A 21,846-nucleotide genomic window follows, 5' to 3' on the forward strand; every position below is an offset into this window, starting at 1 on the left:
TCAAATTTTACATGGTAGTGCTAAACTGCAGAGTTCACCAGGGGATATGACGTAATGGATCGAGGAGTTTGTAAACGGATGACATCTGCAGCTTGCAAGCGCAACACCAAACCGTCATTAGTTAGTGAACAAGGGAATACCATTGGTGCCTTCCATGCTTAAATGTTTATGTCGTGCACATCATTTTGTGTCCGTTTCATGTTTTCATTTCGAAATTTTAGTGACACATTTTTTTTAATTAGTGACATCACGTCAGTTGCTTATCCCCAACGCATTAAGCAAAAAGCACGAGCAGCGAGATGGAGGAAAAGCAACGAGAAGACGCTCGCAGCGCTGCGAGCCGAGTGGAGCGGCCATCGCGAGGCGTTGGTCCTGCAGGCGGAGCGTCGGCTGGTGGCAGTGGATCTGGGCGCAATAACGTGGTCGTCAAGGTGGGAATGGTGGGCGATGCGCAGGTGGGTAAAACGAGCCTCATGGTCAAATACGTCGAAGGCAAGTTCGACGAGGACTACATCCACACTCTGGGCGTCAACTTCATGGAGAAGACCATTGCGTTGCGCAATACGGAGATTACGTTCAGCATCTGGGACTTGGGTGGCCACCGCGAGTTCATCAGCATGCTGCCGCTCGTGTGCAACGACGCAGTCGCCATCCTCTTCATGTTCGACCTGTCCCGGAAGGCCACACTTACAAGTATCAAGGAGTGGTATCGCCAAGTGCGCTCCATCAACAAGGTGCGGCATTGACAGAGGCTTGCAGGGCTCTATTGTTTATCTAACTCACTTCTGAATTGACCAGAATGCGTTTCCGTTCCTAGTGGGGATGAAGTATGATCACTTCGCCAACTTTGCCGCGGAAGAGCAGGAAGATATCACAAAACAGGTGCGTGTTGGTGGTAATTTTCTTTTACGTTTTATTTTTTCGCGATGCTGAATGTGTCATGATTATGTCGATCTAGGCTCGCAAGTTTGCTAAGGCCATGAAGGCGCCGTTGATCTTTACGTCGGCCTCGCACTCCATCAACGTGCAGAAAGTGTTTAAAGTAGTACTCAGCAAGGTGTTCGACCTCAAGTGCACGGTTCCCATCATCGACCGCGTCGGCGATCCCATCCTCCAGTACTAGTAGCCATCGCCACACGGTCACTACGAAAAATTTACCCAAGGATCTGCTCTTGGTGTCGCTAAATGTAAAACCAATGATTTGCGTCGTGCGGGGTGTTGTAGGCACTGATACAGTCCTCTGTCACAGAGGCTCTGTACATTGTAGAAGTTGCAAAAAACATAAAGTATCGCGAAAACTTCCAGCGAAAAAAAGAGTAAAAAAAATTGAAAAAAAATGGCTTGTTTCATCGTTGTGCTGTTATTTGGCAGGTGTTCAAAGAATAACTGAACTGAATGAAACTAAGCTGATCAAAATGGTGAGGACTTGAAAGATTCTCTTACTCAAGGTCAATGCCAGAGTACTCATCGATACCCAGAGCAACGTTAATGTTCTGCACTGCCTGCGTAGCTGCACCCTTGAGGAGGTTATCGATGGTGGCAATAACCACAAGACGGCCGGTGTCCTGGTCCAGCTGGAAGCCGCCCACAGCCACGTGCGGGTGGTACGCGTTGTCCTTGACGAACGGAATGTCCGACTTGACCTTCACCAAAGCCTCGTTCGCGAAAAACTCGTGGTAAAGCTCTTCTGCCTGCTTCGCCGATGTAATAAGCCCATTGTCAGCAAGCTGAGCAGACAGCGTAAGGTGGATGCCCTGGAAATACGGGGCCACGTGCGGCATGAACCGAACGGGCGTGCCGAGCTGGTGGCTGACCTCGTTCTCGTGAATGTGGTTCACAGACTTGTAGGCAATGATGTTGTTCTGAAGCTTGTTCAGGTCATTGGCCGCAGAAGGGTTCGTGCCAGCACCGCTGTAGCCCGAAATGCCGAACACGTGGGGCGGAACACTCTCGTCGATCAATTTGCCGCTCACCTGAGGCTTACCACCAAGCAGTGGCATCAATCCGACCTGCGCGCCAGTGGCATAGCAGCCCGGGTTGGCAATGTGCGTGGCGCCCTGCAGCCGCGTGCGACCACCTGGAGCCTCCGGAAGGCCGTACGTCCACTCAGCATTAAAGCGCTGGTCAGCACTCAAGTCGATGATGATCTTGTCCTTACGGCGGAGTGCGTCCAGAGCCGTGGCGTAATCCTCGCAGTAGCCGTTCGGCAGAGCCAAAACCCACACGTCGACGCTCTCGCCAAACGGTGAGGACGGGATACCGTCCAGTCCAAGCTCGCAGAACTTGAGTTCGGGGTCGATGTTCAGCTTCAAGTCCTCCACCGGCTTGGCTGGCAGCTTCGTGTGCGGGTTAAGAGGAGGAACTGACGCAACATCCAGCACCTTCTCGCCTTCCAGCGCGCGAGAGCTAGCACACACTAGTTCAAGCTCCGGGTGACGGCCAATCACACGAATGAGCTCACGGCCAACGTATCCACGAGCGCCGAGCAGACCTACACGGTACTTGCCGTTAGGGCCACGCGGAACAGACACCTTGGCCGTGTTTTTAGCGCTAGCAGCGGGCTTCTCGCCCTTGATGCACGTCGTACCCGCGCTCTTCTTGCTGACGATCTCGCGCATAAGCTCCGACGCCGACGTGAGAACCACCGACGAGGTCGACGGCAGACCCTGGAGCAGAGTGTTGATCTCGTTCAGCTTGAGGAGCGTACCCTGACGGCCAGTGTAGTCACGGGCAGCCATGCGTTCGTAGTCCTTGGCCATGTTGATCGTCTTGAGCTTGGTGCCGTCGTCCTCGATCCAACCTCCCTTGGCGTTCACGAAGATGGTCTTGAGTGGCTGAAGGTTGAGGGCCAGCTGACGAGCGGCCACATCGGCGTTGATGTTAAGTGTCTGGCCATTGGCGCTCTCACCCAGACAAGATAGCACGGGGATCTCACCGGCGTCAATGACGGCCTGTACCGGGTCACCGTGGATCTTGTTCACCTCGCCCACGAAGCCATAGACGTCCTTGTCTTTGAAATCGGCCTGGATAACGCCGCTGGTGATGCCTCTGGCCGGCACACCGGCCTTATTGAGGGCGGCCACGAGCGTGGCGTTGGTGTCGACAAAGATTTTCTGAGCAATGTCGAGTGTCTTCTGGTCCGTGACACGGTTGCCACCCACGTACTGAGGTTCTACGCCTTGCTTGTCCAGCTCAGCGTTCATTTGCGGGCCGGCGCCGTGCACGAGGATGGGGAAGAGACCAGTGTCCTTCATGAAACGCAGCGACTCGATGAGCGTCTCCAGCTCGTGTATGATCACGTCGCCGCCGATCTTGATCACCGTCGTGTGCTTGGCGCCAGGTGTGCGGTACAGCTTCTTGAACTCTTCAAGTGTGGCCTCCGGGGCCAGGACCTTGGCAAGGTTGAGTGCGTAATCGTCGCTGGCCTTGGACGACAGCGTGCGGGTCTGTAGCGACGCGGACAAGGCTGGCTGGGCCACGGAGGCAAAAGGTGTCGCACACGCACGAGAGGTGACAGTCATCGCCAAGGCCTGCGAGCTACGCGCCGCGGCACGGTTCAGCACCGGCATCTGCTTGGCCACGGAGCGCCACATTCTTGGTGCTGTAGTGACGAAGATCGCTGCAAAGGAAGGACTCTTCGAGTGTGCGGTGTACGTAGACAACCGCTGGTGAAGTAGTGGTTATCATTTATACAGTACTTAAAGGGCAAAGTAATACTTAGGACTAATATAGTATAGTATTTCAAAATTCTTCGAGGTGATTTTTTTTACTTCACGCAACTGTAATACACAATGGAATACAGTATTAGATGAATAAATTTGAGTTCAACACACAAAATCAATTATGAGCGGTTTGAAGCAGACGACAGGAGATCCAACAGGAATTCGCGGCTGCTGTTAGTCCCGATAGGCTCGAAATATATTCGTGGTGCGGATGTCACTTCTCGCACGGAATCTTTAAAAATCGTAATTAGCGGGACGCTCTGTTTGAGCTCTAAGCCAAACGCTGACGGTTAGGCATTCTTCACCTTTTGGCAAAACACACTCTTGGAGCGCCTCTCTCGCGTTATTAACCTTCAGATCACCTTCAAAAAGTATGTGGCCATCCGAACAGGATTAGTTTCGCGTCCGGATAGAACGCAAGTCTCTCTTTCAAATTCTGCTACAGCGGTTCCCGCTCAAACAAGTTCCAAAACCTACTACTATCAGTATCACTATAACGTTGGCATGGCAAAATATCTGAGTTTTGCTGTGCTGTGCAGACCAAGGAGGGCTGCGCTGCGAAGACCTAGAACATTGTGACAGTCCCATCTCTGGTAAATCTTTGGATATCTTATATTGGACGACTCAAAAGCTAGGTACAGCATGTATAGGGTATTATCTTTTCTCATGAGCTGTTTCTCTACTTCGAGGACGTGTGCGAGGACTTGAAAGTCATGGATCTCTTTGCAACTATTTTGCGAAGAATTGAGCGTTACCTGACATGTGAGTAAGCTGGTTGCATGTGCGGACATGTAGTGAACGAATACGGGAAAGTAAATGGAAAGATAGCGCAAACTATCAGCGTACAAGTAGCTGCGAGCTGCGCATCACGACTTTCTTATTTTAATTGTATTAAAGTTGTCATAATAAATGTAATATATTTCTAATGGTATACACGACAGTATTACTTAATAATAGCAAAATATATATTATTCAAAATGTATTGTGATACTAAATGTTAATAGTTAAATGTATAGTAGTAGAATAATACTAATGTTGAGATTTATGTGCACACAAATTAATTAAGTGCGGTTTGAGCCAGAAGTGAGGAGACCAACCAGGAGTTCGCAGAAGAGCTGCTTGCATGCGTGTGATTGGCTGCTAGCGGGAGATAGGTGCGCGGTCTCCGAATTCAAAGCCCCGGCCGCGTACTTTGGACCAGCTGCCCATCCTCCTTTCGAAGCTGGATGAATGGCGCAGACCAATTCTCGTCCGCCTCTCAACATCGTGATGATGGAACTCCAGGCCCAGTGAAACTTCTTCTGGCGGCAAGGGCGTAGAGGCGGAGGTTTGTACGCGCTGAGTTCTGTACGGCACGCGTCACGCAGAATTACAGGAGCTACATGCATTTTGTATCCCAATAGAGAACGAAGGCCCTGCGGAGCGCCAAAGTGAGCACCAAACTTTGATCCACAGTGCTTCTTTCCAAGCTGAAATGCAACACATCGCAGGCTACTCAACAAAAAAAACTGCATCTTCGTTGCTTTACTTGTACACCGAGCTGTAGTGCCAGGAGAATCGCTACGAATGAGCTCTGTCGAGTTCTTGCTGGTGACCTCCATAGCCTGTGTACATGTGTACGCCAAGCAACCAAGTTGCCGTTGCTGTTGGTCAGATCCCGTGGCTCGTTTTTGTTGTGTGCCTAAGCCCGGTCTCTGCCCTTGATTTATCCCCCGTAGCTTGGCTTCTTTTTGCGAGCTCCGCATCTTGCAATTTCTATGCACGACGGCCACGTACTCAAGAGATCTTGTAAAAGCCGTCTCTTCAGCTCTGCCCTTTGACTCGCGATCCTGCCATTTCCCAAACGGAAGCGCCGCGGACAAGAGGCCCCACGCCCCACCGCTTCCCCCCTCTCTTGTCGCTTTAACCGAGTGTTTTGATCAACCGACGGGATGCTTCGCCTGTCGCACTCGGTAAAGCGCCGTGTGCCGCTGCACAAGGCCAGTGGCAACCGCCTGCTGGTGTCCGCGCGCGAGAAAGTTGATCGCCGCAATGCACCGCGCTTCGAGACGCCCGCTGTACTCGAGTTTGAGGATGGCACGCGCTTCCACGGTGTGTCGTTCGGTGCCAAGAAGTCCATGGCCGGTGAAGTGGTCTTCACCACGGGCATGGTGGGCTACCCGGAGGCTCTTACGGACCCGTCTTTCAAGGGCCAGATCCTCAACATGACCTTCCCCATGATCGGCAACTACGGTGTGCCTGACACTAAGGCGTTGGATGAGTTTGGTCTCAACAAGAACATTGAATCCGACCGCATCCACGCAGCCGGTATGATCGTGCAGGACTACTCGAACCACCACAGCCACTGGAACGCTGCACAGTCACTGTCTGAGTGGCTCGAGAGCGAGGGTATCCCCGGTATCGCTGGCATTGACACTCGAGCCATCACCAAGAAGATCCGCGCGCACGGTGCCATGGCCGGCCGCATCATTGTCGAGGGCAGCGACAAGCCCAACCTTGTGGATGTCAACGAGGCCAACTTGGCTTCGCTTGTCTCCACCAAGGAGGTCATCACCTACGGCAAGGGTAACCCGCTTAAGATCCTGGCCGTGGACTGCGGTATCAAGTACAACATCATCCGCGAGCTCGTCAAGCGTGGCGCCGAGGTCAAGCGCGTGCCTTGGAACCACGACATCTCGTCCGAGATCGGCTGGTACGACGGTCTCTTCATTTCTAACGGTCCCGGTGATCCGGCCATCATGAAGGAGACCACGGCCCAGCTCAAGAAGGCGTTGGCCCTTCAGGGTGACGACGTCAAGCCTATCTTCGGTATCTGCCTGGGTAACCAGCTGCTCAGTCAGGCCGCCGGTGCCACCACGTACAAGCTTCCGTTCGGTAACCGTGGCCAGAACCAGCCCGTGCACAACCTCAAGACCGGCCAGAGCTACATCACTGCCCAGAACCACGGTTACGCCGTGGACGGCAAGACTCTGCCCAGCGACTGGGAGGAGCTCTTCGTGAACCTCAACGACGGTACCAACGAAGGTATCATCCACAAGTCTAAGCCCTACTTCACTGCGCAGTTCCATCCGGAACACGCTGGTGGCCCCACGGACACGGAATTCCTGTTCGACACGTTCCTTGACGCTGTTCGCAACAAGGAGAAGGGACCGATCAAGAGTTTGGTGCAGCGTCCCCACATTGAACGCCCGACGGTGAAGAAGGTGCTGGTGCTTGGCTCTGGTGGTCTCTCTATTGGCCAGGCCGGTGAATTCGACTACTCTGGCTCGCAGGCCATTAAGGCTCTGAAGGAGGAGAACATCGAGACGATCCTTATCAACCCCAACATTGCCTCTGTGCAGACCAACATTGACCGCTCGAGCGAAGCTCAGGCTAGCAACGTGTACTACCTCCCGGTGAACCCCGAGTTTGTGGAGCAGGTTATCAAGCGCGAGCGACCTGATGGTATCCTTATCTCGATGGGTGGCCAGACTGCGCTTAACTGCGGTGTGGAGCTCGACAAGCGTGGAGTGTTCAAGAAGTACGGCGTGCAGGTGCTGGGTACACAGATCGATGTGATCAACTACACTGAGGATCGTGAACTGTTCAACGACAAGCTGGCCGAGATTAACGAGAAGATTGCTCAGAGTGAAGCTGTGGAGTCTGTGGAGGACGCAGTCAAGGCAGCCTACCACATCGGATTCCCCGTGATGATCCGTTCTGCGTTCGCTCTTGGCGGTCTTGGCTCGGGTATCTGCGAGGACGAAGCTCAGCTGCGTAAGATGGCCAAGCAGGCCTTCTCGGGCAGTCCTCAGATCCTGGTGGAGCGCTCTATGAAGGGCTGGAAGGAAGTCGAGTACGAGGTGGTGCGTGATGCTGCCAACAACTGTCTGACGGTCTGCAACATGGAGAACTTCGATCCTCTGGGCATCCACACAGGCGAATCGATCGTTATTGCGCCTTCGCAGACGCTGTCTAACCGTGAATACCACATGCTGCGTGAGACTGCCGTCAAGGTCGTGCGTCATCTTGGTATTGTCGGTGAGTGTAACATCCAGTACGCATTGAACCCGGAGTCGGAGGAGTACTGTATTATCGAGGTGAATGCGCGTCTGTCGCGTTCGAGTGCTTTGGCCTCCAAGGCCACGGGCTACCCGTTAGCTTTCGTGGCTGCTAAGCTTGCTCTGGGCATTAACCTGCCGGACCTGAAGAACTCGGTGACCAAGAGCACGACGGCTTGCTTCGAACCGTCGCTGGACTACTGTGTTGCCAAGATGCCGCGCTGGGATCTGGCCAAGTTTGACAACGTCAGCACTGAGATCGGTTCGTCCATGAAGAGTGTCGGTGAGGTCATGTCGATCGCCCGTACCTTCGAGGAGGCAATTCAAAAGGCGTTGCGTATGGTGGAGCCTTCCAACGAAGGCTTCGAGCCGCGTTACGACGAGTTATCGCACGATGAGCTCGTGAAGGCGCTTGGTAAACCCACGGACCGTCGTATCTACCAGATCGCGCAGGCCTTGAAGACTGGCCAGCTGTCGATTGAGCAGGTACACGAGATCACCAAGATCGATACGTGGTTCCTCAGTCGTCTGCAGGCTATCTGCGATTGCGACGTGAACCTGACGGGTAAGAAGCTGAACGAGGTGACTGGTGAGGAGATCGTGGAGGCCAAGAAGCTCGGATTCTCCGACCGTCAGCTTGCTCGCATGTTCAGCTGCACGGACGACGGCGTGCGTGCTAAGCGCAAGGAGCTTGGCATCGTGCCGGCCGTCAAGCAGATTGATACGCTGGCTGCTGAGTACCCGGCTCAGACCAACTACCTGTACATGACGTACAACGGTACGGAGCACGATGTGGCGGCGCAGGATCCGAACGACGGTGTGATGGTGCTGGGTAGCGGTGCTTACCGTATTGGTAGCTCTGTCGAGTTCGATTGGTGCGCTGTGAGCTGCATCCGTACGCTGCGCAAGCTCGGCCACCGCGCTGTGATGCTCAACTACAACCCCGAGACGGTGAGCACGGACTACGATGAGTGTGACCAGTTGTACTTTGAGGAGCTGTCGAAGGAGCGTGTGATGGATGTCAACGACCGTGAAGGCGTGCAAGGTGTCGTGGTCTCCGTGGGCGGACAGATCCCGAACAACCTGGCACTGCCGCTGCACAAGGCTGGCGTGAAGGTTCTGGGCACGCACCCGACGATGATTGACAGCGCTGAGGATCGCTACAAATTCTCGAAGCTGATGGATGAAGCTGGTGTGCCTCAGCCTGCCTGGAAGGAGCTGACGAGCCACGCTGCTGCTCGTGAATTCGCAGAGCGCGTGGGATATCCCGTGTTGGTGCGCCCGTCGTACGTGCTGAGTGGTGCTGCCATGAACGTTGCCTACTCGTTCGACGAACTGGATAACGTGCTGAACCAGGCCGTTGCCGTGTCTGCTGACCACCCCGTTGTGATCACCAAGTTCGTGGAAGGTGCGAAGGAGCTGGAGCTTGATGCTGTGGCGAAGGATGGCAAGGTGATTGCTGCAGCCATCTCAGAGCACGTTGAGAACGCCGGTGTGCACAGTGGTGACGCCACTCTGGTCCTGCCGCCTGTGCAGGCCAGCTCGTTCTACACCAACCAGATCAAGCGTAACGCCGAGAAGATCGCCAAGGCGCTCAACATCTCGGGTCCGTTCAACGCGCAGTTCTTGGCCAAGGGTGCTGATGTGAGCGTGATTGAGTGCAACCTGCGTGCCTCGCGTTCGTTCCCGTTCGTGTCCAAGACGACGGGTGCCGACTTTATCAACGCCGCCACGAAGGTGATGGTGGGTCACTCGACGGAGAACGACAACCTGCCTCCTCTTGATGGCCCCAAGCGTCCGGAGGGCTACGTTGGCATCAAGTCGCCCATGTTCTCGTACACTCGTCTGGGTGGCGCTGACCCGCTGCTTGGCGTCGAGATGGCGTCGACCGGTGAGGTTGCGTGCTTCGGTAAGAACCGCCACGAAGCGTTTCTGAAGGCGCTGATCTCGTCCAACTTCAAGCTGCCGGAGAAGAACATCCTGCTGTCGATGCAGGACAAGTTCTCGGAGGAATTTGTGCACGCTGCGTACAAGATGCACGAGCTGGGCTACAACCTCTACACGACAGAGAAGACCCACGCGTATCTGAAGAAGTATGACATCCCGTCGACCAAGGTGGACTTCCCGTCGGATGGCGACAGCGAAAACAACGCGCTGAACCTGATCAAGGACGGCAAGATCGATCTGGTGGTGAACCTGCCCAACAACCAGAGCCAGCAGACGGAGAACAACTACCTGATCCGTCGTACGGCGGTGGACTTCTCCATCCCGTTGCTGACCAACATTAGTCTGGTGCAGCTCTTCGTGGAGGCCATGGCTATCCACAAGAACAAGCCCATGCTTGGCCTCGAGCCGGACAGTCTGTTCGACTACTACAAGCGCGAGAAAGAGGAAGACGCGTGGACGGACGTGCACGAGTTCCACTAAGCGCATTATCACAAAAAAAAAAAATAGCATGAAGTTCGCGTGGGGAAAGCAGTGTGCGAGCCTCATGCGTTGAGTATTCCGTGGAGTAGACTTAAGAAGCACAGTCATCAACACGACCATTGTTATCTAACACGTGTCTTCGTCTATCTTCTTTAAATCGTGCAGTAAGAAGCACTCGTTGTGCTCTTTGAACCAGTTCTCTAAGCCAAAAGTGAACAAGTCACGCGTATACGTTAGCTTCTCCTTTTCGGTCATAGTTTTCAGAGCTTCCATCTCTGACGAGCTCTTCTTCGTCTTAGCTGCAGTTTTGTACGTCAGGTCGAGGTATCGATCAGAAAATTTCTCGGTCAGTTGTGGCTCTTGTACCTGTAACTGCGTCTGGAAGTGAACGCAACGCGTATACGCTGCGATCACGTAGGCGTCGGCGATGTCGAATGCTGAGTCGGCCAGCGCTCCTGTACGCATCCGTTCAAAGCTCGGAAGTGCTTCGGACGTCTTCGTGTATTGACCTGCTGCCTGCGTGAGTTCAGGCTCCTGCTTTTCCAAGAAGCCCATGACCTGGTGCTTGACGCTGTTCTTCTTGCTCTTCGTCGTCGGTGCACTAAGACCGAAGAATCCACGAGCAGCCGATGGGTGGGTGTGCAATGGCAGCACATTAAAGCGCTTCCAACACGCGAAGGACACGATGCCGTTGAGCTGTGCTAGCTGGAAAATGCCGGCGTTGTGGAAGCGACCAGAGCGGAACATTCGCATGAACGCTTCGATGCCCACGACCCATTGAGCGTCGGGTTGTTGTTCCAGCTCGGCGGCGTGGACGTTGGCTAGGAACTCATCGACGGCACCACCGATTTGCATGACGTCGGCGCTGGAGAATTGGGCAGTGGGGATGTGGCCCCAGCGACACACGCGCCCACGTTCCGTCACGACGGCGAATCCTGTGCTGTTGGTGTTGACGTCCAGGCCGAGCACACGCAGAGGCGACGAACGACGCACCAGCCGTTGCGCATACTCGGCAAGGTCACACACTTCGAGAGCCTTGCGGATACGCGCCCCATTGCGGCGCAGAGTTGTCGAGGGCGTTGATTTGCCTGCCATTATTGTCAATTCACTTTTCGAGACGATTAGGTAAAGTTACTGGGTAAGTTTCGATTGGCATGTTTACTAAACTATCGTACTTTGTATCGCGGTGGTACAGTAATATTTCATCGCGAAGGCCAATAAGCTATCTCTACTTATGTTTTCGAACCAAGACGACCCCACTTCGATACTATCTCTTTGTAGTCGCTGGAGACATTCTTCGCAGACCAGCAGGTCGTTGTCTGCCTCGCCATTTTCCAGCTACGCTTGGGCTGAAGTATGCTGACATGAAGCGATACGCGGGTATGCCTGCAGACAACGACTCACGCTCCCGCTGGTCCTTGATGCCGACCTCCAGACACTCTCTGCAGGTCACCGACTTCAACGTGCACCAGATCTCTACCTCCTACGTCTCTGCGCCCATGATCGTGCAGGGTGGAAGGACTTAACAGAGGCGCTAATTGCACACACACACCGCTTAACGGACTCTGGCCGAGAGATGAGAGAACCGTAGAGTACGAGAGATAACCCGACGCATGCGGAAGTTGACCCACTACGGTGGCGAGACGGCTCGCGAAACGCGTTTACAATACAATACTTATGTTTTCCTCGCCCGACCTTCGCCCTCCACTCCTACAAGCTTTCGGTTTTCAATAGAAAATGGTGAATGAACAAGGACGGAAACAGACTTTTATTTTTTTTACTTTAACTAAAGATTCTCTCTATCTTTTGTCTCGCTATCGTTCATCTTATCTTTCTCCGTGGATGCGCTCTTCTCCTTCGTCACCGACGCTTTCGGTTCTCCTACTGGTGTTTCCTTCATAGAAGTGTCTTGTAGCGCTGCTGCCGTTGACGCCACCTCACTCTCAAACATCCGACTCCGACTGTAATTGCCCTTCACCTTCATCTTCTGTGCCTCACCAAATGGAGTCTGCTGCCATAGTGCCTCAAACTCCTCTGGACTGCCACTTGAGCAGATCGATTCATGCTGACCCTCGTCCTCCTTATTCTGGCGGTTCCAAGTCGTGCGCATCTTCTTACCGTCGATCTCCCGTTCTTGCACGGCTTTCAGTCGGCCAGTTGAGTCTTCATAGCGACGGCGGTCGGTCCGGTCAAGTCGAGTTGAAGTGAGATTTTGGGTGGAATAGTGTCGAGTGAGGCACTTCAACTTGTCCCTTACAAATTTCATATATTCCTCATTTCTAGAAAGGGTTCGAACTTTGGAGAAAACGAACGCAGTAAAAATAAAGAATGAGTACTAATATCTCGATGCTTCTTAAGAATATCGCAACGGGATGCTAAGGTAAACAGTACTTTGGAAGGACTTGCTTCTAGCAACAGTCAGGACATCGGCGTTTCCGTAGGACTCAAATGCTTCTTATTCTCGTCTACAGTTCTCACCGCACTGGATGAGGCTACACTTACGAAAAGGTCGCGTGAAGGTTGCTCGATCGCTTTGACCAAATGTGTGCGCCACACCACTTTCTCAAATTTTTGCACCGCAACATTGGTGTCCACGTTGCTCGCCCATCCACAAAGTGTGACATCGGCACCCATAATGACGCCGAGCGATCAATGATTGCCGATCACTCGCAACTGGTGGTTGATAGGTGCCGAGCTTGATAGGGGAAATCCAGCTACATGCATCGCTCGGAGCGATACAGCGATTCGCTCCGGTGCGGTGCACAGCGATGGCGTTTGCAAGGTTGTGCCAGCGTCAAAGCTCAACAAAACGGCCTCAACTCTCAAAAGCTCCTTTTCGCTCGATCGTCAGCGGCACGCAATATCTGAGTGTAGGGCAGCGACGTGCAGGAAGGCTCTCCTCAAACCTTTTTGACTTGATTCCAGTATGCGAAAAAACTGGCGACTTTTTTCTGCCCCATTCACTAAACGACCGTTGCCTAGTCGAACTCTCATTCTCTCTCTACCTCGGCAAGTCACAGACGACGGTGAGAAAGCTCCACTCGTTCCCTGCGTGCGGCACTTATCGGCGCGAGGAAGAGTACACTACAGTAACTAACCAAAAGCAGGCATGAACGTGAGACTGCTTGCGCTACTGGGCGCGGCACTGGCGGCGCACACGGCGTCGGCCGTCACCACGTGCCCGGTGTCCGTGCAGAGCAAGACAACTTCGACGCTCACACACCCCATCACCAAGGTGGTGTCGTCCACCTCCAGCGGCAGCGGTAGCGAGGCCACATCCTCGTCCTCTGGATCGGGAACCAACTTCTCGGACGCGGGCAGCCAAGGCTCACAGAACGCAGACGTTGGTAGCAGCTCCTCAGGCTCATCTACTTCCACGACTGCCGGCTCTAGCGGCGGCACTTCCACCGGCACCGGCACCACCACAGGCAGCGATGATTCTACTGGCAGTGCTGGCGTCCCCACGACGACTACGACGCCCTCATCTACCACTAAGACCCCGTCGACCACCACAGCCTCGCCGTCCACCACGACGACTCCTAGTACCACCACCGGAAGTGCGTCTACTACTACAACGACGGGATCGGCGACGACTGCTCCCTCTACGGATACTACGGCGACGGTCTCGACGTCTTCGGGATCGTCCGGCACTGCGGCAGGCACCACCGCTTCCTTATCGCTTGGTGTGCGTAAGCTGCAGGCCACTACAACTACAACTACCGGCACTACAGGCTCGACCACAGGTACGACCGGAACGACCGGCACGACAGCCACAACCGGCACGACAGCCACAACCGGCACGACTGGAACGACGTCGACTACCGGAACGACTACCGGCACTACCGGCACTACCGGCACTACCGGCACTACCGGCACTTCGTCGACGACCGGAACGACTTCGACGACCGGAACGACTTCGACGACTACTACGACAGCAGGTTCTAGCTCGACAACTGGTACGGTGGGCTCTAGCTCCTCGGAATCGGACGTGCTGACTTGCGACAGCACCTTCTACTCCCAGTGGGACACCCTCGGCCTGACGTGTGGTGGCTCCGGCATTGACGTGGACTCGGCCGTTTCGGCCTCTAGCTGCGTGATTTACAGCGGCTCCGTGGGCTCTACTTCAGGTTCCACGTGTGTTTCTATCTGCTCATTTCCAGCTTGCACGAACAACGCGTGGGTCTACGGCGCTGACAACGGCATCTCGTCGTCAGTTTACGATGGTTTGAGCATTGAGTCGTTCCTAACCAGCGACATCATCGCAGCGTTGGAGGAACGTTCGTCCACTGTCTCCTCGTTCCTATCGAACTCGACCATGTCGAACTCGGAGCAGTGCACGTACTCTTCGGAGTCCTCGTTCTCCTCGTGCACGTGCTCGGCTATGCTGGTAGACATAGACAGCTCGGGAAGTGTAGCCGACGCGGCCAAGAAGCAACAGCGCGCACAGGATGAGGCCGATGGTGTTATTACCAAGGATAACACGACTACGACTGGCTCGGTGGTGGCTGCCACATCAAAGAGCGTTGCTGGTGTGACTGTTGCTGTTACTGGTATCGCTGCTATTGCCAGTACCGCTGTGGGTGGCGTCAGCTCTGCCGGTGCTTCGCTGGCAGCTGCAGGCTCTACGATGGCCATTACGACGGTCGAGATCTGCCAGTTCGGTGTGCTAGTTAACCAGCTGCAGCTTGACGGCAAGTCATCGGCTCTGGCACAGTTCGGTAAGGCAATGGCCCCCGCGGCGTTCACGTTCCTACCCTTCGGCAAGCTCGACGATTCTGAGTCGGACGGTAGCAGTTCAGGCAGCGGCAGTGAGTCTAGCAGTGGCAGTGTCTCCGGTCGTCGTCTGGAGGGCTCAAGCGCAAGTGGCAGTGGCAGCTCCAGCAGCACAAGTCAACTCACTGGCATTGAGAGATACTCTCGCCAGCTGAACATCAAGGAAGACATGCTGTTCATTGTGACGCTGGCTGGTGTGTTCTGTGTGATGGCGTCCGTGGTGGGTCTATTTGGTATCGGCTACCTGCTCTCCGGTCTTATGATGCCTCGTGAGGAATACCTGACCAAGTTCTTCGACAAGATGATCGGTCTTGAGGTGCTTGTGGCTATCTTGTCTCAGTATACTATCGGTGTGACGGCCACGTTCCAAATCTACTACTCGACCAAGTACGAGAGTATCACTGACCCCAAGTGTCTACTGGCTATCGCTGCTATTCTGTTCTTGGCTGCTGGTATTCTCGTGTATGGCTACATTGTCATCAAGAAGCACGAGGCTGAGATCACGGATGTGGGTACAGTGCAGCATCTGAAGAAGACCGTCAACATGCGTTATGGTCCTCTGTACGAAGAGTACAAGTTCAAGAACCGCTACTTCTTCGCCGCCAAGATGATGCTTGCACTGACAACCGGTGTGATCACTGGCTGTGCTAGCATGTCCGGTAAAGTGCAGGTGTCGCTTATCCTTGCGTTGAACGTGCTGTTCTTCTTCTACCTGGAGATCCAGTCGCCCCACCATTCCAAGTTCGTGCAGACCACCACGAGTTTCGTGTCCATCATGAAGATCGCTGTGCTCGTGCTGACGTTCTTCCTGATCACTGCCGCTACCAGTGACGGCTTCCCCACCAGTCTGCAGAACGGCATCTCGGTGGCCATTGTGGGTCTTAATCTGTTCGTGTTGGCTCTGCTCATGATCCGATCGCTGTACACGTTTTGGCAGAAGATGAAGCTGCAACGCGACGCTGCGTACGACCAGGAGGAGCAGACTGCGCAGGATTACTTTAAGGACGAGACCCCCGCTGGAGCACGCAAAGATCGTGCCCCCAGCAACCCCCAGATCCCGTCAGGCCAGCCTGTTCTCCAGTCTCAATACTCGAACGTCAACACGAACAACAACAGCCCGTACGTCCAGGGTAACGCCACCGTGGACTACAATAGCGCTGACGAGATCCGCTTGCGTTCGGCGACACACGAGAAGGACGATCGCCAGCAGACTTACGATGCCAGTCGTACTTCGGCTGCCAACCACTACATCACTCAGGACCGTAACACGTATGGCCAGCGTCGCAATGATGTTGTGGAGCTGTAGGCACTTTTGTGTGAAAAAGTTGCACCATATCGGTGTCGTAGATGAGGAATCGCTCATCCAGTGCGTCGCGGCTATCGGACTCAGCTTGTAATTAAGAGAAGGTTAGCATTTTGATTTCATTTTGACACAAAGCTAATGGAGTTCTGCCTTTCCATCATTTGATAAAGTGCTTGACAAACTGGATTTGATTACAACTCGGACTTGTCTTCTCGATTATGACGCGTCTCATTTCGGCTTTCTCCTCAGTGTCTAAGAAGCGATAGAGTATGACAGGGGGATCTCTGTTAACGCAGGGGCTCGAGACTCTGGGCAAGTCAAAGGCTATCCGTAACAAATTGAGTGAATTGTATGCACGGGACGATGAGCTACAAGCGGCGCACCAAAAGGCCAAGCGCGACGACGACTTTGGCGAAGAAGTGGTGGCCAAGTACAAGGCCTTCCTGTCTTGCCGTCAGCAACTGATTGAAGAGTTGGAGAAGCAGAAGATTCAAGTGCCGTGGCAGCTACGCATGACCATTGACGACCTCGAGCTGACGGTGAGGGTGGCGTACGTGATCACAAAGGGGCTTACGCTTTGTTGACCACTGTTCTTTCTACCTGTTGCGTGTTACAGCTGAAGCAACGTCGTGAGAAGGAGGAGGGGAAGACCACCACCGGTCTGAAGACCAAGGAGAAGGAGAGTGGCACGAAGCTTCCCAAGCAGAACCAACTGCCAGCTGAAACAGCCCCAACTGCGCAGGCTGGACGAGTCACGGTGGCATTTCTTGGCCCTACGCTTATCGCACTTGTCATTGCCATGCTCTGGTACCACTACAACACCTAAATTCACCACTGTAGCCACACATAGGAGCGAGGAACGACGTGATCTCCACGTCCATATCCGCTGAGAAATCGAGTTAGTAACATTTTTCTGCAATTAATATCCGTTAAATGTTATTTACAGTTAACGTGCTCTAATTGGTTAGCACCCGTCGATGAGCACCATTGCACGCAACTTGCTGCGTCCTGGAGCTCCCTACTACAGGAACAAGCTGGCCATGTCGTCTTCAGTATCACTAGCAACAGATTCTCCAAGCTATGGCAACAATATCGGTGACTTGACGTCGTTAGGGCAACTCCAACAAGGATGTCAGGTGTTAGTGGTCGGAGATGGCAACTTTTCCTACTCGCGAGCGTTCCTGCGCGCCAACAGTGCTCGCATCGCTGCATCAGAAATTAACGTGACCGTCACATCACTTGACACTGAGAATCAATTGATGGAGATGTATCCAAAGTCTCACAGCATTCTGGACGAGCTGCACAATGGCGGAGTTCACGTCCGACACGGCGTAAATGCTACGAAACTAGAGACCTACTCATTTGGAGATGGAAACGGTGATGGACTCGTTAAATTCGACAGGATCGTGTTTAACTTCCCGCACTATGCAGCGGATGGAGGCGTGGGCAACAAGAACAAGCGCAACAAGATCCATCGCCACCGTCATCTGCTCGTTGACTTTTTCGCCAGTGCGAGTCAAGTACTGGCGAGTTACGGTCAGATTTGGGTGACACTGTGTGCTGGACAAGGAGGCACTAAGCTGGAGAGGAAGACCCGAGCAGTGGGCGATACGTGGCAGATCGTTCACAGCGCTGCTGCTGCAGGTTTGGTGCTTCAAGACGCGCATTTCTGCCCCGTAGATGCTCTGGCCGACTTGGGATACTACAGCGTCGGGTATCAATCACGAGAGAAGGCGTTCTGGACAGAGGACGGAATCTCGCACGTGTTCTGCCACGAATCTGTAGGTCGCAAGTCCTGCTTCCCCATCGAGTGGACGCGTGACATCAGTTTCTGGGTCACGGACGAGGAAATATTCACTGAAGAGCTCTTGCACGACATCGTACGCAAGCATTTTTCTCCCGAGACTATGGATGTCTCGATCTCATTGCTGGACGAATATCGCTGCGAGAAGAGCGGATGCAAGTCGGTCACGTACCGTCTCGATATCTCTTCTTCCACTTTGGCTCTCTCTCGTGACCGCGTCAATACATTGGCACAAGCAGCACTCTCGGCCATCGAAAGCTCGAACTTCGGCGCTTCTCGGGCGACATGATAGAACTACATACAAAGAACCACTTTATTTCATTGTTACGGACTGACAGTTCTCTTCTGCCTAATAAAATTTCTCTTCTTCTCTCTCATCTTTAAATCCCACGATACAGCAGCACGTTGGCTGCATTGCCCAGTAAGTGCAGACCGCAGTGCCAGGCAGACGACACGTTCTCGTTGGGCGCCTTGCGTGCCTGCATATAGCAGTAGCCCGAGTTGGCCACCACTAGCGCGTACATCACCTGCACCAACGGATCCTGGCACACAGCCACGCAACAGTAGGCGTGGTAGATCGCAGCGCCGATGACTGCCGTCATGTCGGCCGTACGGCGCCAGCCCTTGATCGGATTGCGCCAATAGTTAAGCGACGTGAGAAGCACCACGAGTGCGACGAAAGCGCAGCCCCAAAGCTCGCAGCGCACAGCGCCGATCACTGAGAAGCACGTAGCGAACGAAGATCGGAACAGCCGCGACGAATAACGCGGCGGCAGCACGGGCGCCGAGGTTGAAGCCGACAGCTTGCTGGTCATGATGGACGAACTTGGTGCCTCTGACATTTTCTCTTTGCCAAATGTGGATTGTCGTGATCAGATGCAGCCGAGAGATGGATACAGTGTGAGAAAACCGACGCTGACTGGAGTCATGGATGGTTTTAGACACCAACCTCCGGGGTGACGAATGCCACCGACCAAGCAGCAACGCCAGCTTGTCAAGGATAAATGAGAGACAGCAGGGCGGTGTTGAGCAGGTTTCCATTCGAATGCAAGCTTGCGGCGCAGCGACTGTCGAAATTGTTAGGGTAGACCATTGTGAGCTTGTGAGCATCAAACACGAAGAAGACCATCTATTATAAATGCAGTCGATAGTAGTTGCCGCCAGTGCAAATGCACTGAGCTTCCGAGGGATCTTGCCAGTCTCGTAAGCGTAAATGTTGCTCTACTACATCCAGTACATTCGGATTCTCCAAAGCAAGTGGCGATGATTCTAGTTGTGAGTGTTGTCGAGTGGAAGCTATGGTACTCCTGTATCAACGATAAACAGCCTCATGTTTTACTAGTACGCTGCAGATGAACGCTTCAGTGGTGCACTGAGACGACCTCGTTGTTCAAGAAGTGTCGACTCTTGTCTTTTTCTAGATGCTGTGTACTTGTAGAACGGTATGATGATTTGTAAGGAACATGTTGAACCCCGAATTCTATTCTTTTCTGGAAACATGTCGATTCGAATTTATGTCGATTCGAATTTATGAAAATTTGTATGGGACAAGTTGAAGTGCCTCATTCGACAACATTCCTTTGACTTGACTGCCACCTGGTACAACACCGAAGCAACTGATCCTCTCGCACGACCATTATTAAATTTGCAACGAACAAAGCAAGTAAACAAACAGCTAAGCAACCACCCAAACACACTCTCTCAACCATGTTCAGCTCGTGGGATCTCGTGCGACCTCGCTTCTGGTACCCTATGTCCTCGACCTAATGAGGACCACGGTCATCCTTTATACGGGGCCTACACGATGGATGCCCTTCAAAAGGAGAACCAGTGAAAAACAACAAAAAAAGTCTATGAACAGTACGCAAAGATGGGTTAAAATCCACAGTAATGTAGAACAAACACACAATGGATGTGTTTATCGCATAAAGGTGCCTGACTTTTCCACAAAAAAACGGAACAGTCCATCAAACATAGGATTTCACCAAAACCGATTATTAGCCAACCTTCGCTGCCGGTGTTGACCTATCACAATCTACGGCGCCACGTGCAGTAGAGTGAATCTCAGATATAATCTCGCGGCGGCCACAGACGACAAGCGCCAAGCTAGCCCAGGATCTCAATACGCGCCGCCCTACGGACAATCAAACCGTTGACCTAAGTAAACTAAATACTAACTTCGTATGAAAACCTCTGTAGTAAGTTTTGTTCTAACGCTGGATTTTGATGCTACGCAGGAGGAGGGGATGCCTCGTTCCCTCCAGTGGAGCGTGCTGCATAAGCATTTAGCATGTGAAGCTGCTGACGCTGTTATCGATCGTATGAGAGTCCAGAAGCCCCACAAAATTTACTCCAGCAACGTGGTCAGGTGCACCATTTGTTTGGACGATGATCCACACAATATGCGTTACCGTATTCTACAATGTGTGTCTTCAAACTGCGCGAAGGCTGGCGAAGGCGGCAGCAAGTGTCCCTGGCGTGCCAAGGTGCTATCCTGCCTCCACCGTAGTATTGTCGACATTTTTGAGATGGAACAGCATTTCGTACGAAGTACGGACCCTCCCAGTGGAAAGCTCAGCAAGAAAGATAACGCTACGCCCCGATCTTTGGCCGAAGCTTTTGTGAAGCCGGTGCGTATTCGCAACAAAATCGCCGACAAAAACGGAGGTGTGGCTCCTTCGCTAGACAAGCTTCAAAACTTTGTGTTCTATTACCGGAAGAGTAAGATGAACAACACGGACGACATGGACGAGTTGGAAAAATTGATCTGGGCGAACACATACACGGGAGGCGAAGCGGAAGAAGAACCTTTCTCCTTCTCTGTCAGAACCCGTCCAGATGGAAAGGTATTACTCGGTGAAGGAACGGACAATCACGAATTTTTTGTGGGCTATACAACTAAAGCACTATTGAGGCGACTAGACCGAGATCCGGTGACGTTTGTCTTTCACGTGGACGCCACTTTCAAGCTTAGCCAGGTGGATTACAATACGTTCGTGTGCGGTATTTCGGACAAATCTCGGGTCTTCCACCTTGTCGGCCTATTTGTCTCCTCTCAACGAACAGAATATCAATATTCCACCATGTTTGCTTCTCTCAAGAGCGTTTACTACAAGGTTGTGGAAAAGTCTCTTGTACTGCGCTACGTCATGGGAGACGCTGATGAGGCCCAGTTCAACGCTGTCGTGGACAGCTTTGACGATGGCAATGTGGAGTACTTGATGTGCTTCTGGCATATGATCACGAAGCTGTACGAACACGGTAAAATGATGACGCCGGCAAAATTAGCATTGGTTGCCGCTGATGTATACGACATGCCCTATGCTGTATCGGAATCGCAGTTTCACGCTTTAAAGACTATGACTGTGCGACGTTGGATGGCAGACCCCGATGTTGCCGAATTTGGTCGCTACTTTTACCGTCAGTGGTTGACAGACAGCTTTACGAAGTGGCAGTGCTATCGTACGCCATCGGCGTTTGCTACAACAAATAACCCTGTCGAAACGTTCAATGCTATTCTCAAGAAGGTGTATACGCTCAGAATGCGCATGAAAATGGGTTTACTGCTCTCGCAGTTTGCTCGTTGCTGCAAGCACGAGAGCTTCTTTGGCGCCAAATTTGCTGAGGTAGCAAAATCTACAGCCAAACTGCGGCGGCGGGCAATAGAGTTGCGGAGAATGAAACTTATCGAGGAGATGACCGCGCTACCCGGGTCGAATGGAGAACCCGACGAGTCAGACTACGTGCTTGTGTGTGTGCATCCAACACCGCGCATTT

At 53.1% G+C, this 21,846-nt stretch overlaps 10 protein-coding genes across 10 annotated transcripts; 6 read left to right on the forward strand and 4 right to left on the reverse strand.

Annotated features, from left to right (window-relative positions):
* Positions 1 to 126: 126 nt before the first annotated feature.
* Positions 127 to 1,355, forward strand: PPTG_14523 (septum-promoting GTP-binding protein 1). Its single transcript, XM_008911880.1, has 3 exons — positions 127 to 734; positions 799 to 882; positions 959 to 1,355. The coding sequence occupies exons 1-3, from the start codon at positions 300 to 302 to the stop codon at positions 1,121 to 1,123; spliced, it is 684 nt and encodes a 227-aa protein (XP_008910128.1). The 5' UTR covers positions 127 to 299; the 3' UTR covers positions 1,124 to 1,355.
* PPTG_14524 (N-acetyl-gamma-glutamyl-phosphate reductase) lies at positions 1,338 to 3,687 on the reverse strand. The gene has a single exon (XM_008911881.1). It carries the CDS (start codon positions 3,591 to 3,593, stop codon positions 1,440 to 1,442), a length of 2,154 nt encoding a protein of 717 aa, XP_008910129.1. The 5' UTR covers positions 3,594 to 3,687; the 3' UTR covers positions 1,338 to 1,439.
* A 1,852-nt stretch (positions 3,688 to 5,539) lies between these two features.
* PPTG_14525 (carbamoyl-phosphate synthase, large subunit) lies at positions 5,540 to 10,416 on the forward strand. The gene has a single exon (XM_008911882.1). The coding sequence runs from the start codon at positions 5,654 to 5,656 to the stop codon at positions 10,187 to 10,189; it is 4,536 nt and encodes a 1,511-aa protein (XP_008910130.1). The 5' UTR covers positions 5,540 to 5,653; the 3' UTR covers positions 10,190 to 10,416.
* A 33-nt stretch (positions 10,417 to 10,449) lies between these two features.
* Positions 10,450 to 11,284, reverse strand: PPTG_14526 (hypothetical protein; the record flags this gene model as incomplete). The annotated part of the gene is made up of 2 exons (XM_008911883.1): positions 10,450 to 10,464; positions 10,556 to 11,284. The coding sequence occupies 2 exons, from the start codon at positions 11,282 to 11,284 to the stop codon at positions 10,450 to 10,452; spliced, it is 744 nt and encodes a 247-aa protein (XP_008910131.1).
* A 269-nt stretch (positions 11,285 to 11,553) lies between these two features.
* PPTG_23586 (hypothetical protein) lies at positions 11,554 to 11,715 on the forward strand (the record flags this gene model as incomplete). Its single annotated transcript, XM_008911884.1, has 1 exon — positions 11,554 to 11,715. The coding sequence occupies one exon, from the start codon at positions 11,554 to 11,556 to the stop codon at positions 11,713 to 11,715; it is 162 nt and encodes a 53-aa protein (XP_008910132.1).
* Positions 11,716 to 11,940: 225 nt separating this feature from the next.
* On the reverse strand, positions 11,941 to 13,089 carry PPTG_14527 (hypothetical protein). Its single transcript, XM_008911885.1, has 2 exons — positions 12,581 to 13,089; positions 11,941 to 12,484 (listed from the first exon to the last, which is right to left on the reverse strand). Exon 2 carries the CDS (start codon positions 12,453 to 12,455, stop codon positions 11,976 to 11,978), a length of 480 nt encoding a protein of 159 aa, XP_008910133.1. The 5' UTR covers positions 12,456 to 12,484; positions 12,581 to 13,089; the 3' UTR covers positions 11,941 to 11,975.
* A 209-nt stretch (positions 13,090 to 13,298) lies between these two features.
* On the forward strand, positions 13,299 to 16,268 carry PPTG_14528 (hypothetical protein; the record flags this gene model as incomplete). The annotated part of the gene is made up of 1 exon (XM_008911886.1): positions 13,299 to 16,268. One exon carries the CDS (start codon positions 13,299 to 13,301, stop codon positions 16,266 to 16,268), a length of 2,970 nt encoding a protein of 989 aa, XP_008910134.1.
* Positions 16,269 to 16,534: 266 nt separating this feature from the next.
* PPTG_14529 (hypothetical protein) lies at positions 16,535 to 17,091 on the forward strand (the record flags this gene model as incomplete). The annotated part of the gene is made up of 2 exons (XM_008911887.1): positions 16,535 to 16,804; positions 16,882 to 17,091. The coding sequence occupies 2 exons, from the start codon at positions 16,535 to 16,537 to the stop codon at positions 17,089 to 17,091; spliced, it is 480 nt and encodes a 159-aa protein (XP_008910135.1).
* Positions 17,092 to 17,242: 151 nt separating this feature from the next.
* Positions 17,243 to 18,358, forward strand: PPTG_14530 (hypothetical protein; the record flags this gene model as incomplete). Its single annotated transcript, XM_008911888.1, has 1 exon — positions 17,243 to 18,358. One exon carries the CDS (start codon positions 17,243 to 17,245, stop codon positions 18,356 to 18,358), a length of 1,116 nt encoding a protein of 371 aa, XP_008910136.1.
* PPTG_14531 (hypothetical protein) lies at positions 18,359 to 19,548 on the reverse strand. The gene has a single exon (XM_008911889.1). It carries the CDS (start codon positions 19,177 to 19,179, stop codon positions 18,715 to 18,717), a length of 465 nt encoding a protein of 154 aa, XP_008910137.1. The 5' UTR covers positions 19,180 to 19,548; the 3' UTR covers positions 18,359 to 18,714.
* Between the last annotated feature and the right edge of the window lie 2,298 nt (positions 19,549 to 21,846).

This window comes from Phytophthora parasitica (assembly GCF_000247585.1).
Source record: "Phytophthora parasitica INRA-310 unplaced genomic scaffold supercont2.43, whole genome shotgun sequence".
Taxonomy (NCBI): Eukaryota; Oomycota; class Peronosporomycetes; order Peronosporales; family Peronosporaceae; genus Phytophthora; species Phytophthora nicotianae.

Excerpts from the sequence above, each read along its gene's own strand:
- PPTG_14531 (XM_008911889.1), bottom strand. The coding sequence starts at position 19,179 with ATGCTCACAAGCTCACAATGGTCTACCCTAACAATTTCGACAGTCGCT.
- PPTG_14523 (XM_008911880.1), top strand. The coding sequence starts at position 300 with ATGGAGGAAAAGCAACGAGAAGACGCTCGCAGCGCTGCGAGCCGAGTG. Across the intron at positions 735-798 it reads AAGTGCGCTCCATCAACAAG|AATGCGTTTCCGTTCCTAGT; the intron begins GTGCGGCATTGA and ends TGAATTGACCAG. Across the intron at positions 883-958 it reads AGGAAGATATCACAAAACAG|GCTCGCAAGTTTGCTAAGGC; the intron begins GTGCGTGTTGGT and ends ATGTCGATCTAG.
- PPTG_14525 (XM_008911882.1), top strand. The coding sequence starts at position 5,654 with ATGCTTCGCCTGTCGCACTCGGTAAAGCGCCGTGTGCCGCTGCACAAG.
- PPTG_14524 (XM_008911881.1), bottom strand. The coding sequence starts at position 3,593 with ATGTGGCGCTCCGTGGCCAAGCAGATGCCGGTGCTGAACCGTGCCGCG.
- PPTG_14527 (XM_008911885.1), bottom strand. The coding sequence starts at position 12,455 with ATGAAATTTGTAAGGGACAAGTTGAAGTGCCTCACTCGACACTATTCC.